Source organism: Filicampus tigris, chromosome 9 (assembly GCF_054856515.1).
Source record: "Filicampus tigris isolate MCC_2025a chromosome 9, RoL_Ftig_1.0, whole genome shotgun sequence".
In the NCBI taxonomy this organism is placed as follows: Eukaryota; Metazoa; Chordata; class Actinopteri; order Syngnathiformes; family Syngnathidae; genus Filicampus; species Filicampus tigris.
In genome coordinates, this window is record NC_141225.1 from 7,170,828 (window position 1) to 7,188,390 (window position 17,563).

The 17,563-nt window shown below is 39.7% G+C and overlaps 1 protein-coding gene across 2 annotated transcripts; it reads left to right on the forward strand.

The window, feature by feature from the left end:
- The first annotated feature begins 4,077 nt into the window (after positions 1–4,077).
- Positions 4,078–17,235, forward strand: LOC147141772 (complement decay-accelerating factor, GPI-anchored). Of its 2 annotated transcripts, XR_015088068.1 has the most exons (13): positions 4,078–4,268; positions 7,516–7,701; positions 9,011–9,110; positions 10,164–10,234; positions 11,133–11,315; positions 11,942–12,034; positions 12,166–12,246; positions 12,613–12,651; positions 12,732–12,773; positions 12,853–12,904; positions 14,372–14,449; positions 14,547–15,660; positions 15,908–16,402. XR_015088068.1 is itself a non-coding variant. In XM_086040007.1 (12 exons), exons 1-11 carry the CDS (start codon positions 4,181–4,183, stop codon positions 14,427–14,429), a joined length of 993 nt encoding a protein of 330 aa, XP_085896133.1. In that variant the 5' UTR covers positions 4,152–4,180; the 3' UTR covers positions 14,430–14,449; positions 14,547–17,235. The 2 variants fall into 2 exon arrangements, 1 of the variants encoding a protein (XP_085896133.1); XM_086040007.1 differs by having other exon boundaries at positions 4,152–4,268; positions 14,547–17,235.
- The last annotated feature ends 328 nt before the right edge of the window (positions 17,236–17,563 follow it).

The following is a 17,563-nucleotide window of genomic DNA, read 5'->3' on the forward strand; positions in this document are numbered from 1 at the left end:
CGTTGTCATGGTAACTGACTTTTTTCCATCACAGATGTGGCAGTAGTGTTATTTTCCCCACAAATCAAATCAGTTTAAAGGCCAGATGATACTCATTATGTTTTCACTTGTCTGTGTAATTCCAGCAATACCAGACTAGGAATAATTGGCACTGCTATGGAATTGTTTACAAACTATCTTTGGTGAGGAAGTACAATTACTACGTAGGAGTGATTTTGAAGACATTTCTGGATTTCCCATGTGCATCATTTAAAAAAAAAAAAGTGTGCAATTGTACACTTGTATATTAACCAATGTCCCCAAGTTTCATGATTCCTTTACATTGCTTGTGAATGAACACCATTATGTTCACACACAAAAACATCCATTCATAACTGCACATGGGAGCAAATGAGGAGACCAGTGAATGGTCGCCAAACATCACGCAGGGTGATAAGTGCTTTGTGTTCTTGAGTTTGACTGGATGCACATACAGTATATACTTTCTGCATGGCTCTTTGGTTTGTATTATGTAGCGTTACTACTATATGACTGTATATTGTACTATGACTGTATATTGTACAATATACAGTCATACATCTGTATCTGCAAAAAGCTTAGGGGAGACGTTCACAACTACATGCGCCATTATTCCATAGTGGAAGAGTGACCGATTGACCAGCAACTGCCCTCAGTCTGGAGCTCCATGCAAGCTCTCTTTTTTGTAGACTGGGGACGAGAAAGGTAAGCGAGAAGCCTCCCAAGTACACGGCAGAAACTTGTTAATGAATGGAAGCCGATTGAAAAATCACCTCTATATACTGTGATGTGGATGTGCTAACAAGTCATCACCGTGCCGCCCAACAATGTGGCATTACAGATTTATTTATCATATCGTCACGTGACCAGGATTGTTGTTGCGTCTCATCTCGTCTACCTTACGTTTCGTTGAAGATCTAAACAATGTGACTTTTTTCATTTTCTTTGCATTGTATGCACTATCAATGTTCAATTAAAATGTCATTATTGTACAGAAATTATGGTACGAGAGAAGAGTATTATTTTGATATTTTGGGAGCCTTGGGGCCGCTCCAGTCTGCTGCGATGTTTTTGTAATTCATATTTACAGCCACAAGGTGGAGCTGCCTCAACGGGTCTCTCCAACCACTATTTTCAGCTGAGTATGAGTGAGGTCACACAATTTTTCACAGGAAAGTCAGATGCTGTCTTTAGTCCTGTGAGTGATGGGACATGATAGCAACAGGAAATGAGCAGTCATGTTTGACCTGCCCAGCCTTTGACCGGCCACACGTATGTGGGAGACCAGCCCTCTAATAAAACCCTCCCCTCTCAGTTTCTCAGCTTTCCATGTTCAAATCCCACGTCTGTGTGCATCACTCCCTTGGAATGCTCCCAAACAGGTGAACTATGTGGCATGGAATGTTTACCTTGCGGCAGAGTAATTTTAAGACACAACTTATTCGTGTCAAAAATTACTCCTTGCTTGTGAGAAATTATTTCGTACATACACAATAATAGTCTAATGTATAGGTAGATTAAGAATTAAATCTCCCAAACACCATCCACCATCCGAACCGCTTATCCTCACAAGGGTCGCGGGCATACTGGAGCCTATCCCTTCCTGTCTTCGGGCAGTAGGCGGGGGACACCCTGAACTGGTTGCCAGCCAATCGCAGGGCACACATAGACTAACAACACATTTCGGAAAATGTGTTTGTGTTTATCTGTAAACCCGAGTAAACTTTTTGACCTCATGAACAGGGGCTGATTTTCTTCAGCTGGATATGGTACCTTGGTGTAAAGTGGAAGGAATAAAATAGTTCCAAACAGCAGTCAGTGTTAACTTCCACTTTTTTGCTAGGAAGCAAAAAAAATAAATAAATAAAAGTCAGGGAAAGCAGAGAACAGCTGAAATTTGTTTGGGGTTCATCAGTGAAACTTTATATGGCGGCAGGCGTGTGCTTGACTCCCATTTAAGAGTTTTAATGTGATTGGTTAATTCTGAACACAGCCCCATCCCAGTTATGCGGGTGTGCACACTTGTGCAACCACATTGAAACATTTCAACCACATTGAAACAAACATTGCATTCCTTCTAATAAAGTAAAAAAGTTATTTTTTCTTTTTTCTGAAGCATTGTACGGATTATATGTCGCCTTGGAAAATGTTTTGAAATGATTAACTTGGTTAATGATTTATTTAATTAATTACATTATGTTTTTGAATTTGCTTTCATTTTGAGGTTGGCATTGCAAATGAGAATATTTTCACAATCGCCTTAACTGGCTACAATGTGAACTTAGTACACATTGTAGCCTATTTAAAATTGCTTGCTGAATAACACTTGTCTTCTTTAGGGTTGCATCCACAAATTAGAGTCTTCATTGAAGCTAACATAGCCTAGATATTATTAGAATGCGCCTGGGAATTCGGACTACCCGGGTAAAACATGCTAACTCGAGATTCAAACCCAGAATCTCTCGACAGTGAAGCAGACGTGCTCACCACTGATCCATTTGCAGTCAAAATGAATTCATCCCAAACGTGATGTTGTTCAGACACCGTGCAATCACACTGTTGCCGGGGGAGACACCACTTGTGGGTGGAGGGCTCCAGTGTGTCAACAAGACTGGAGGTGGAACACTCCCTTTGGAATTCACCCCAGAATGAGTCTGGCAATGAGGCACAGCCCCCTTTGTTGCTGACGGTTGTGGAATGTGTCCATGACAATAACCCAAACGTACTACCGTCACAACAACAGCCGTCATCATCCTTTGAGAGGTCCAAAAACTCACATGTTTATGACTCTTGTTTCTTGCATGGAAACTAATAGAATAGAATGGAATAACATGGGATTCCCTCCTCTATAATTCAGAGAGGAACAACTCATTTTTTATTTAGGCCACACCCATTTTGTTTTAGACGCTTTGTAAAAGAAGGTGTGACCCGGTTAAAATGACAACAATGACATTTATCGTAACGTAACCACAGAAACAAATGACAAATTCTCACGCAAGGAAAAATAATGATAGAAAAAAGAAAAGAGAGAGAGAGAGAGAAAGATTACTTTGTGTCGGTGGTTTGATGACTCCGGGTGAAAAAAGGAAAGTCAAGTGAAGCCTCTAAATAAAACTACTTCTTACCTTGATTTTCAAAGTAAAACTAGAGGCAAGGAGTTTTCTATGCAACAAACGTCCCGCTGGATTATACACAAGGTTTTCTTTGGGATACTTTTTTCTATTGGAGAATCTGAGACTCGCTCCAGAGCTGGCAATGTTCATCCCTCCGCATTTAGACAGAAAATGGAGTAGCACTTGTAAAAACCATCATTGATTAATTTAACCATGTACACCAGAAATAGGCAAATAAAAAAATTACTGTGTATTTCAGACTTGACGTGCAGACAGGCACACTAGAATCTTTGTGTTCAAGACATTAAAAAGTAAGTTTTCCATGAAATGTCTTTACAACCTATTTTCTTTTCTTGGCAATTCCACTTGTTTCTTTTTTTTCCTATTGCCAAAGAGTTTCTCTTTATTTTTCAATTTTTTTTTAAAAAAATCCAGTTCCTGTTAAATCTTATACAATTTATGTGGTAATGCACGACCAACTTTAACCTAATTTGACTGACATTTACATTTAACATAAAAATTCGACTTTGCTCTAAGTTCTTATTTATCGCTGGCGTTGGGCCAAAACCTCATAAGTCACATTTTGGTGGATTTCATGTTTTTTCAAAATCTATATCATTGGTAAGTGCACACGCATGAGTGTTATTTTTACACAATATTTTCCAATGTAACGTGTTGAAAAGTGCTTGTTCTCTAATCACGATGCAATGCTAATGAGTGGGAAAACTTTTGGAAAAAATGTTCTCCTGAAAAATTACTATTTTGGAGGTAAAAGGCCAAACGCCAGCATTATGTCTATGTAATTAATTCCATTTTACAGCATTTAGTTGAGCTTCGTTCTAACGGTTCTAGAATTGGTTTTATTTTGAAAGCAGTACATATTATTTTTCTGTCCTGTTGATGTTAATGCTTGTGGCTGCCCTTAAAGAGCACCTCATAGAAGGGGAGGACCTCGGAGTGTTAAAAGCCGTATCTCTGTTTCACCGGCCGGACAAGTTGCAGCGGGAGGAGTGACTGGATAGGACACTTTTGGTCCATCGCTGGCGAACATGGAGCTCTTTTTTCTAGCGGGAAGCAGCACACATCTCAAGCTCACATCTCTACTGTACTTCTGCTGCTTTGTGTGGAGGTCAGAAGGTGAGCACAAAGCTATATGACACTAAAAATATTTCATTTAAAAATACAACGTGGAGAAAAAAAACATACTACTAGTGTATTTTACGACTGGTATCAAGAATGGAGTTGTGAACTACACCATATCTCCAATTTAATCAAAATATATTTTTAATTGTTTTCTGGGATTCATATATTACAGCATGTGTTATAAATTCATAAAAAATATATCATTTTTTCTACTAAATATTGTTTTTACCTCTACATTGTCAAAAATAATCCTCAATTGCCATGTTGATATTCATTGATTTAATTCACCTTTGTCCTCGTAAAGGCAATTGAGAACAGATTGTCTTTGCAGTGTCAACCTGGCCGCAGACAGAAGAAAAATAAAAGCAAATACAAAGAAAGACACCTACACCAACCTGCGCCATATGATGTACACGAACTGTACACAAAACGTGGGCACAAAACACAAATCAATAACAATAATAAATTGTCTTCAAAGTCTTCTCCAATTAAAAATATATCATAGTTCCCTAGACCCAATACTTAAGTGTTAGTAGGTGAAATGAGAGAGTTGCCTTTGAAGGGCACTGTGATCATAGACGTCGCAATCAAAACGTGCTTGATACATTTTTATTCCGGTTTTGAAACTTAGGAGCCTGAGTGAATGCTCATGTGCCATCGTGTATTATTTGTTTTGTTTGTTCTGTCTTTTAACTTGGACAGCACTTTAGTCAACTTTGTTGTTTTAAATGTGCTTTATATATAAAGTGGCATAAGGTGGTCAAGAAGAAGTCACTCAACTACAAGCTAAGTTTGAATGCAAACAAACAACTGTAGTTTTCTAACACCTGACATCTTGTCCATTGGTGAGCAACACACATACTCCAAGAGTGGTACAAATATTCTTGTCTCTCGTCTAGCGCGCTCAGGGGTCGGCAACCCGCGGCTCCGGAGCCACATGCGGTTCTTTCATCCTTATGTTACGGCTCTGCATGGATTGGGAAAATAAATTATAAGTGTCCCATTGTAGTGTATGTTACGTGCATCATGTCTTCTTAGTAAATCGAAGTTTTTAACTTCTTTCTTCACACATTGTGCAATTTCGCTGATATGCATTCGCTCTCTTCAGAGACGTTTGACAGCACTTGACGTGTCAGCAGGCAGTCGGCGTACCGAAACTGCACAATATCTGAACAAAGTGTTTTATTTGTGCGTTCATTTGCTTTATTGCAGTTATAAATTGTAAGATTGTTGTGACCTTGAAATAGGGAAATAAAATTATATAGTCACTGTCGGACGAAAATATCAGAAGTCCAAATATGGTCATTAATGTTTTTTTTTAATCACAAATCATTTCTAATGGTCCGTCCTTACGTCATCTGTATTTTTTATGCAATCCTAGCCAATTTAAAGTGGTGAAAATAGCAAATACTCAAATAAAGCACGATTTCACAGCCGGGGGTGTGTGCATAATGTACGAGTCCCCCGTCTGCTGAATGCGGCTTTTTTTTTTCTTATAGACAATAACGAGTGAAAATAGTAAGGGTCGTTGGATTACGTTGGCTTGTTTAATATGGATCGATGTGATGCTTCGTTGCAAAAGAACCCCCTCACGTGTGTCGTGAGGTAAGTATCCGTTTTATTTTAATATGCGGTTAGTTAGATTATTGTGTTATTTACAGCATCACATTCATGGCTTTAAATCGTTTTGTGAAGGCGTTGTAGCCAAAATGAAGATGTCCTGTTTTGCTTTGTATTGGGCAAGTGTGTTTGCTGGTGTGACGTTTCAAATATTGGGGGGCACGATGGGGGCTTCACATGAGCGCGGACTTTGACGTACTCGGCTGTTGCTGGCTTGTTTTTTATACTCTTTTAATCAATTCAAGTGTCAAATTACCGATTGGGTGTATTTTGTAGGCAGTAATATGCGGACATGAGTATGCAATAAGATATTACACAACTTGAACGAAGCGGTGCCTGGGAACTCAAACTAGCTGACGTTTTTTGGAGGTTAATGTCAATAAGTGTTTGCCGCTCCCAGTACTTTTTTTTCCATGGAAACCGGGTCGAAATGGCTCTGACTGCTCGAGCTGAACCTCTCCCCAGAACTGACTTCCATTCCTCTTCATATTTAATCATTTATCTTTTATTTATCCATTTGTTAGTAGATCAGAGGGATGAAAGATTTTCCTTAGACTAATTTTAGAGCACTCGGATGACTGATGGAAAGATCACAGTGTTCATGACGTCACTACAAACTGAGTTTGACAGGAAACAAGTACAGTAACTGTAGTTTTTGAACAGCCTACTTGTCCATTGGCAAGCAACATAAATACACAAACATTGGATCAAATTTTCTTTTCCCATCTAGTCATCTCTCTCACTTAACTTCACTCTTAAAAGCTGACACTCAATCCTTGCTACCCATTAAGACACATAAGAAGACAGTCACAAAAGCGCCAACGTTCTCCGCTCTCATTTGCAGGAGCAATTGTGTTCAATACTTAAACTCTCCAGTCCATCATCACCAGCGTGAATAAAATGTATTTAATTTGTTGTTAGATAAATATTTTTGAAATTATTACTTCATATACCTTGATACCTTTTTTCCCCAATTGTTACGGTTCACATTACATTATATTGCATATGATCTTAATTGTTTTTTGTGAAATGATTATAAATGAAATACTCAATACATAAATCTAAAAAAGTCACATGTTGCTTTCAGGCACAGCCTAAAATGATAGCCGTGGTCGTTCCAAATGTTTCTTCACATTTGTTGGCTCTCCCTCTTTCCCTCAACCAGGAGCATCAACCTAATTTTTTATCACCGGTCACATCGCAGTTAATGGTTTTCTTCGGAGGGCCATTATGACTGTGAACCCAAGGAAATCTGATATGATAGCCTCATATTACATATGCACAACAAAATAATAACTACATTTGAAATCAGAAGCCAGTAAAAATATCATTATATTTATTTTAAAAGGAGAATTGGTAATATCTCAACATTTTGCCAAGACAATTTGCAATTTTGGTATTTTACCAAGAAACATGAAGTCGATGTGCAAACTTTGCTTTTGCAGTCCATATGAAATGATGTGGTGGGCCAGATCTGGCCCCTGGGCCATGAGATTGACGCCAGTGCTTTAAACAATAGAATTTTTTTCACATTCCGGATGTCATTCGTTCCATATTAGTACGTACGCAGCCTGTATATATATTTATCCCAGCGATGACACTTGGCCTGTTTTTCCTCCAGCCGACTGTCCCACGCCTCAGAGAGGAGAAAACAGCGTGTTGAGCGAACAGGCACTCCTGATGGATAAATTTCCGGAGGGCTCCAGTGTCATATTGGAGTGTTGCAATGGCTATGAAAAAGAGGCGGGCTCAGAAGTCATACGTTGTCAGAATGGCAACTGGACTCGAGTTGAGCTCATCTGCAAAAGTAAGTTTTAATTATCATTCTCTTGATATGCATGAAAGCAGGGTTGGCATAAGTATTCAGACTCTGTACTTAAGTACAGATACCGTAACGTTAAAAAACAAAAAAGACTGGCAAAAGTAGAAGTAGTGATTCACTGTCTCATTTGTATTGGAGGTTTTGATTTTCTGTATCGCTCTGCACATCACTACTATCTTGGGTTGGCTTGGCTTTTACAAGATAAAAACAAGGTGTTCTCATAGCTTTGCTAATGAAAACTGATAAACAAAAATGCTAAATTAGTGAATAATATCTGATGAAAAAAATACGTCTTACTTAGTTTTATTAATTTTTTCAGATCAGATGGAGAATGTTAAAATTCCAGTCGCTGGTATTTTATATGGTGGCACAATAAATTTGCTATGAATCATTCTTGTAGCTGACAACATCAGTTATCTTAACGAGGCAGTCAACCCAAACATATTTTTTTCAAGAACATGTTCTATGCAGGCCCACTAGTTGAAACAAGGCAATGGTTAATATGAAATATGAGTTAAGCAGCAAAATCCACCAGTTATTAGCCCTCTCGGGGGGGGGGGGGGGGGGCATTTTGTGACTTCTGTTGACTGAAAACGACATCACAGAACCTCAGGACTCAGATAACGACCAATTACGGCTCACCTGTTTTCTGAAGCTGAGCTATGGTCGTTACCTGAGCCCCGAGCAACTGTGATGTTATTTTCAGTCGACAGAAGTGACAAAATGGCCGCCCCCAGAGATGGCTAAAAACGTGAATTTTGTTGCTCAACTCATATTCCACAAACCCAATATTAATCAGATTGCCCTGTTTCAACTAGCGGGTCTGCATAGAACATATTCTTGAAAAAAATATGCTTGGGTTGACTTCCGCTCTAAGGCCATCAGTAGGGAATACTCTATCTTGCTTCTATGAATGTGTTGCCCTCATCGTTAATGCTTAATGGTTTCACGCTCCTTCATTTCGCTGCTGTTCTTGTTTTTTTCTGCCTTTTAAGACCCCAAAATCTCAGTCAATGAAGATCTCAACCGCAATTGACTTTAGTTCTCTCTATTTACATCTTTATTACGATTTGTCATCACCTGCGTAGTTTGAAAAAAGGAATGCATATATTTAGGAAGCACAGATCTGTTTTTAAATGTATAGAGTAAAAGTAAATAGTCATCAGAAAACGAAATACTCAGGTTGAGTACAAATTCCAAGAACATCTGCTTAAGTAGTAAGTAGTCAAGTACTACTTAAGTATTTGCACTTCATTACGCAGCCTTGTTTTATTATATATTTTTTGCACCCTAGAAATAGACTGCGGTGTGCCTAAACCTCAACCAAACATGAAATTTGACACCAGCGCTGGCACCCTCTTTGGCGACTTTGTGAAAGTCACGTGCGACAAAGGGTGAGTGTGAAGAAAAATCTCTCTCTGTACCCACAATGCCATTGTAAAACATTTCAAGTGTGTGTGCAATGTTTTAAGCTTTAACTTTCAAGTGTAAAAGGGCTTTAATCACTGTGTGATAAAACTAGTCACCTAACTATTTGGGATTATCGTCATGGGTGAACTGTGGCCTATCCCACCTGATTTTTGACAAGAAAAGTGGGGTACACCCTGTTGTGGTTGCCATCCAACCACACGGCTCATAGAAAAACAAATATTCCTGCTCACATTCACACTGGTGGAAAATTAAGCCCTATGGCATCAGGGACTAATATGGTTGGACTAACCATTAACCCCTCGTGGCTGAAGCCAGAGGGCAGCCATCTTACATTGCCACTTTTTCTGACAACTTGCCTGAAAACACTTATCCCTGCGTGTTTTCCACTAGGATCCCTGTAGGGAGTAATGAGAGATTCAACTCAACATAGTTCACGGTTTGCATTGAACATTCAGAGTATATTATCTCAGTATTGTGAATTGTGACTCACAGAGGTTAGGTTTACATTTCACAGTGATTTTTTTCCTGATAGGCTTTGCTATCATTTCATTGTTTCTAGTTCCTGGGAGTTCCTTTGAGTAGCATTCGGAGATACACTTTATAAGAGAACATTTGTAATTGGATTCTAACAGATAAAATGTGCATGTAGCGCTTCTCCCAGAATTATCGGTGCAGCCGCATGCCACACACTGTGGCATTTTCGCCATAGTGAGAAAAAATAACGTGTAAACGCCACGGGGAAATCTATATATTCAAGTTAGGCAGGGACAGATAGATGAACAAAGATTTATAATGAGAATAATAGATACTGTAAATACAGTGGTGCCTTGATTCAGGAGTGTGACTTTGGAGGTTTTCTGTATGAAAATCTCTTTTTATAACTAAAGCTGCCGTTGTTTCTCTTGCCAACACAAATGCAGAATGTATGTTCCTGATTACAGACTGAGCGGGAACACAGAAATGGAGGAAAATCGAAAAAATTAAGTAACTTTTCCATCACCCTGCTGTTTCCACAGTTACCAGATTAGCGGCTCCAGCTTCAAGCAATGCTTCTCGTGGGGATGGATGGGAAAATCCAAGTGTCACAGTAAATTTCCACCTTTTTTCCATTGTCTGCTCCTTTGTGTCAAAATCGGTAGACATGTTCCTCTGCTACCTAAGCCATCTTCTCTCAGATTTTCTCACAAATATTTGGGGAAGGGATTAATAGGAAAAAAATGGGCCGGCGGGGAGATGATCTCAAAATAACTTATGTAAGATATACTTCAAAATTAATAGTGTTATTGCAATGACCCATACTGGTAGAAAAGCTCTGTTTGTTTAAACTTAATAATCATTGAAAGTTTGATGATTAGTTTACATTTGTGATCAATAGAAGAGAAACATACTCACCAACTTTTTGTTTTTATTGTTTTGGAACCCCAGCCAATTTGTATGGGCAAATATACTTAATGTTTTCACTAACAAGTTCATTTTATGTATTTTTTGATCAGGAAAATGAAAAGAGTTGCCATTTTCTATTTTAGTACTTTAGTACTGATGTCATTTTTACATGCAAAACCTATTATATAAGTGACAATGTTAAGCTCACCCAAGTGTCCCTTTAAAAATCACCTGATGTACGGCTATATAGTATTGGCAATGTAAAAAAACAAATTACTCAACCTCAGAAGGCTTCTCACCATTTATTAAAATGAATTGTAATGGAAGTTTGAACATTGCGGACAAAATTATAACTGGTAGATGAGGAACATGTACTTACCTAACCTTTTACCACAGCCTTCTTGACTACAAACTATATTAAAATACCAAACAATTGTATTCTTGTGATGACACTGAAAAATCATTCTTGAAAGTTTGGTTGACAAAGAACCACAACAACCTTGGCCAAGATATAATAATACAAACAAAATAAAAATATCGCTCAAAGTCAAAATGTCGCCTTGAAAATCAACAGCGGTTGTCGTGTTTGTGCCATCCTTCAGTACAAACATGCAACAAGCCCGCAGAGGTGACCAACGGCAACAACTCTTGGGATTCCCAAGACCTCCCAATGTACGGCCAGGTCATCCTGTACAACTGTGACGAAGGCTACAGGCTCACTGGGAACGCCTCCATCCAGTGCGAGGAAACGGGTGAATACGGTTCTCCGCCTCCTGAATGCAAAGGTAAGGCTGCTTTGGACTGGTTGTTTTGCATCTTATATATATTTATTGAGATATTTCTAGTGATTTTTGATGTAGCCTAGTATTATTCAATCTAGGTGACACTGTGTTACAGCCCTGAAGAATGCAGTAATGAGCATTACTCAGTAACTGGCAACTGATATCACACAGGACGCCTCCACTGCCGGATTTGGGGGGGTCACTGCGACCCAATTAAGCTCCAATGCAAGCGGACTGTAAAAAATATATTTTCTCCATGTTGCAACTCAATTGGGATCTGGTGGGTCAAGTTCCCCATTTGGCGCCAATGTAAATGGGCTGTAACAGTTAAAAGTTCAAAAGTAAATTGTGGTGGGTCAACTCCCAATTTGGTCTCAGTGTAAGTGGACTGTAACATTTGAATAATGGAAAGCAAATTCCTCCCATATTGCAGCTTTATTTAGATCTAGACTAAAACTGAATTAGTATTTTGTGGCCAAATATGACCATTTTGTGAGCATCTTTTATCTATGTTGTGACCACAATGTATTGCTGTATCCTGTAATTCATTAACAAAAACTTGCTACAAACTTTGTTAGGTTGCAGTGACATCCTGACAATGACATCCTGTTGCTTTCCACGTTTCGCAGACCTTTCGACATCATTAAGTCCATCCGCCACCGCAGCAGCAGCTCACGGAGATAAAATTATCAGCGGCGGTACAGAAGTCACCACGCGGCGAGGTACACACGCGCACACAAATATCTCAAAGATGTCTATCAGCTTGCCAATTTGGCCTTTTTTCCTGCACTCATGGACCTCACAAGCCCAAAGTCGCCTGTTTAAAAGGCACTGCTTATGCCTGTGTTCAAAGATGGCGGAGCGTTGACAATGGGGGGAGCGGAGGAGGGGGCGGCAAGCAATGTGACGTCATCGCCATCGTCTTTCTATCGAGGTATAGCAGACTTGTACATTGTCAGAGATGTAGCAATATGGAACACTGTTTATTATTGTGGTTGTAATTTGCTGTGGTGGATACATAAATAATATATATTAATAAATTATGCATCGCAAGTGTGTGTGAGTGTGTGGGTGTGTGCGCTCGTGGGGGTGTGTGGGGGTGTGTGTGTGTGTGGGGCGGGGGGTGTGTGGGGGTGTGTGTGTGTGTGTATTATGTGTATACTGTATATATATATATATATATATATATATATATATATATATATATATATATATACACTCACCAGATACACGCAATGTATACATTATTGCATATGAAAAAAATACATTCTTGATTAATTTACTTATCTAATCTTTTCAGAAACGCATGACGTTGTCACTAATGCCAGCAAGGGTATTGGTGAGTTATCGAACACATGACATGTTGATATTTTGCATTGCAAAGACTATTCATGTGCCCCCATCTCGTGTGTCTTTCAGATTATTTACCTGTTATACTCAGCGTGGTATGCGTCTCACTAGGTAAGCACCGCATTTACTGACACAAAGTAACACGATTAAAACTGAACAAATTGTAAACAATGTGTTTCTTTTTCTTCAGTCGTATGCATAGGGGCGCTCTATCTGTATCGGTGTCTTCTCAGGAGGAAAGGGTATGCACAATTGACTCACTGCTTTGGGTTTAATTGTTTGATGGTTAACTTTTGTCTGGTTAGGGGCAATGGAGGTCTTGCCATGGATACACTCCTAGCATCGGGGGGCGGGGGATTGGGGGCGAAGGTAGACAGCAAATCTGAAGGCCTAGATAGACCAAAAAGACGCTGGCCAACAGTGACAGACGTTAGCCCCTGTGGCGCCCGGCCGGCTATCGGCACGTCACGCTGGAGGAATACACCGCAACGACAGACAGCAACGCTGACCATTAAAGTACCTTCTGCGCATGCATAAGATGTAATACCCTTCCATACCATCGGCGGCGATAGTCATCATTTCTCATGGTTAGAAAAATCCAACCGGAAAGCTGTTGGCCGGGGGCGGATTATAAAAACGTAAACAATGCATTCAGCTATATTCTTCGCTCACGATGAACTCCCACGCAAAGTAAACCAGCACGTTCTTGACACGGTATTGTGAAATACTTAAATTGTCAACCCTCGCTCTTGTACTTGTAAGAAGGTTAAGGCAGCGGAGGCGTGCTAACTGTTTTTCCGCCTTTGTCACTTCCCGTTGGTGCTCCGCGCGCTGATTTGCTAGCTAACAGCCAATCAGAGTGACCAGTTGTCACGCCTGGCGACGCCGATTCAACATACATAAACGCCCCCATGACGCTTACAGACGGGTTACGACACTACGACGGTGGCCACTACACCAAACAGACGGCACATTCAGACGCCACGACGCTTCACGACCTCCGACGTCGGTTTGGTCTATCAGGGCCTTGACTGACATTCATTATAAAACACTTTCCCAATAACGTACGGAAGATTGAAACCGATGTAGTCTATTTGGAAGTGAAACTAAAGAGATGGTTCTGCCCTAAAAAGAACAAATGCAATTAATTTTGCAAACTGGCCACATTAGAAACTGGAACACTCGCCTAGCGCCAAGCCAACATGCTAACCTCAACTTTGTCTATATTATGTAATGTATTTAGAAAAGCGTATTGTCTTGTTTCAATAAATTGCTACGTCACATATATATATTGACATAATTAGGACGTACAAAATTCTAAGCAACCCTAAAATGACATTTTTTTTTTTTTTACTTTACAAATTGTAACATTAATTTTGTGCACAAACTGCCAACTCATGTTAGCCGTACCTAGTCAGGACTATCAAATATAAAGACAAGTGGATGTATATTATTATTGGCAGTGATGTGATGACTTATAATACACCCAATTCGTACAGCATATGAAACTGTAGCTTTGTGTACAGTATTATTAGGCCAAATCTTCTTGGCCCTCTTTCCTCCATCGTACAGGCAATAAAGTTGCTATCGTTCGGACCACTGTGATCATTTTTATCCTGCAACAGTTCAAAACAAAGTTCCTCAATTTTGCACCTTTATCCAGATCTGCTGAGTGTATATGTATGATAATATTTTTGGTGACCTTGTAGCTCATATGACACCAGAGATGACATGAAGCCAGAGTTCTTACTCTTCCAAAGTATCTAGAAGGCCAGCTGCACTAAAAGGTACCAGTCTGTTCCCGTGTGTGAAAACATGCTCACTCTATTAATAAACACTGAAACAGAAAAGGAATTCTGAACATTTGTGTTTTTTTACCTCCAGTTGGAAGAATGCCCATCTGCATAAGAGCATCTGGGAACCAGGAAGGACGTGCCAACACACTGGAGCAGTTCCTCTGAAGGGAAGAAAGGGAAAAAAAAAAAAAAAAAGATAAATAATATTGCACTTCCACTGGCAGGCCATTCTGTCTTGTGTGGCCATTCGCCAGTCCAATGACAGTCCGCTGGTCAAGCACTTTTATTTTCTTATGTTGTAAATATTGACTGCTGCCTAAGTATGTTATTGTATTTTTTGTATTGATAACTGGAATAAACGTGTGTTGCCATGTTTCAAATGTGCAGTTTGGCCAGGTTCTTAGCGTGAGAAAGTGGGTGTTGACGAGGCCTGCTACAATGCGGTTCACTTTGCTGACTGCGGTGGCGGCGGCGGCGGCTGATAAAAGACACAATCAGCTGCATTCTTCGCCTTCGCATGTTCCTCCTACCCCTCATTGTGAGGTCCCCCTTTGCCCTCTGACGGATAATGCTGTACGTCATGGCAAAGAATGCAGAAAGCGGGTTATCTACGTTTCATGCCACGAAGATATTCCAACGGAGATTCAAATGTGGATTTTCTGATCGGGAGGCAGATGCCAGCCACCCCCTCCACTGTGCTGCACATACTTTCATATAAAAACAACCAAATGAGATTCCAAAGTTGATTTGGGGGGTGGGTGGTTAGGGTCAATTATAGGAATGTGATCAGGCTTCATAGTGGTTAGCAAGTAATATGCTTCACAAGTGAAGTCCTGGGTTTGAGTTTCAGCACCTCTACAGAGTGGAGTGACATATTCTCCCTGTGCCTGTGTTTTTTTTCCAGGTTCTCTGGCTTCCTCCCACATGTTGAGTGCAGCTTGTCTTTGACTGAATAGATAACTGCTCGATGGATTATATCAAGATGCATTCTGAGAACATCACGTTCTATTAAATTCAAATTGGCTATTTTCAAACCTTTCAAGGACTTTATGGGAACTGCTGAATGGAATGTTGTGTTTCATGTTATGTCTTTGCTCCCCACGTGCTTTGCGTGTGTTGATTGGATTTTGTTTCCACCTGTTGTCAGCCCTGTTTCCTGTGTCAACAAATCAACTCCCTACATCCACTCGTGCCTTGCCCAGGTGCGCCTCGTTGTATTGTCTATTTGTATTTAGTTCCCTGCTGTCTTTCAATCTGTTGGTGTATTTTTGCTGTTCTGTGTTGCTGCTATTAGCCATGCTAATCTAGACCCATTGTGGTTTCTTTTGTGGTGAATTCATACCCTGTGTTAATTTCTACCTTGCTTTTCTTGGACTTTGTTAATTGATGAGTTTGAGATTTCCATGTTCCTTGTTGGCCCTTTTTGTAAATATTTCCCTTTTTTTTTAGATCATTCCTGCTCCTTGGTCTTGCCTCCCTACTTTTCTGCACTTGGGTACACACCAACACCTCGGACTAACTGTGACATTGTCTTGAAAACATATTTGTTGTACTTTCACATACATTCCAGAACAGTGGAAACACAATCGAACTTCAGTGGCCGACTATAAACAGATCAATAGTCATATGTATAATAGTCATAATGCATAAAGCATTATTACTGCGCAAAACAAGCTTAAGGGATTTATTTCAAAAATCCTATACAGGAAGAAAATTGCATCATTTTTGCATGTTATGCAAGAGGCTTTTGGGGATGTTCTCATTTTGGAAGCGAGCAGCCGTCAATAAACCCCACCCAATAGGGGGAGATTTGTTGGAAAACATTGGGAGGCAGCCGCTCATTTATTTTCAACAAGTCGCATGAGTTGCAATTAAACAGATCCCACTAATAAGCAGTTTGCCCGCCACAAAGGAGCAGCTGCGAGCACAAACTCCATGTGTTCACGTGTGGTTCCTGTTCATCTCAAACCACACAGCGCCAAGTCCCATTAAGAAATGATTGAGCCTCTTCTTAAAGCAAAAACACACATGAAACCCTCCTGTGGATGAAGGGAATGGAGAGAAGGGCAATGGGAACCTCACAGTTGACAAAAGTGTTGATGTGACCTCTGAACAGGAAGTGAGGAGAAAAATTTGTTTGTGATTGACAAATGGAAAAGTATCAGTATCAGACAGTTTCGCAAGGCACAGGCACAGGCTTTTCATCGGCTAGCCTACACCCATCCTGACACATGTCTGGACGCATTTCACAGGTCCTGACTCTCGGCTTAAATGTGGATACTCACCGCAGACACAATCGGATGAGATCCAACGGGAACTGTATCAAAAAAGTTACAAAATGTACATAGTGACACAAAACAAATCTTCACCAAGGTTGAATGTTAACAAAAGTAAGTGGAAATGAATGCCTTTGATTGGATCTCTGTCCTGATTCATTGACAACTAATAGATTATCAAATTAATGAACAAACTATTTTGATAATCGACTAATCGTTTAGGGCCGTGGTTTAACTCAAAATTGTCTAAATACTCAGACTTAAGCCTCTCAACGGTAATTATTGTCTCATTTCTGTAGACCTTCATGAAAGCAAACGGATTATCTTTAGTGTTTAATCAAAAGAAAACATTTACAAACATCAGCTTTTACTTTGGAAAACAATGACCAGACAAGTAACTGTATACGTTTCACATTAATCCATTTTGTGCGATATTGGTTAATTGTTGTTTAGTTGTTTATCCCTCAAATAATCAACAATAATTGGTTAAAAAAATAGAGAAAAATGTTTTGTTATACGATTTATTGCAAAATAAGATAAGATAAGATAAGAATGCCTTTATTGATCCCACAGTGGGGAAATTTTCGTTGTTACAGTAGCAAGGATATAGGTCACACAGGGGCGGCGGCATAATGTGGCCATTAATGTATAACATTGACGGCAAACATTTAGAATCAAACCTATGTAGATATACGCAGTAACATGTGTATATACACATGTGTATACACACCAACCTACATCTACATAAAAAATATGAGGAACACTCATTTCGGCCTGTACATAGTACAGAGGAAAAAATACTCTAAGTGACAGTGCTGCAGTGCTGTAG

Bases quoted from the DNA above. Each gene is read 5' to 3' on its own strand.
- LOC147141772 (XM_086040007.1), top strand. From the start codon at position 4,181: ATGGAGCTCTTTTTTCTAGCGGGAAGCAGCACACATCTCAAGCTCACA. The intron at 12,652-12,731 runs GTGAGTTATCGA...TGTGTCTTTCAG, and splicing joins TAATGCCAGCAAGGGTATTG to ATTATTTACCTGTTATACTC. The intron at 12,774-12,852 runs GTAAGCACCGCA...CTTTTTCTTCAG, and splicing joins CGTGGTATGCGTCTCACTAG to TCGTATGCATAGGGGCGCTC.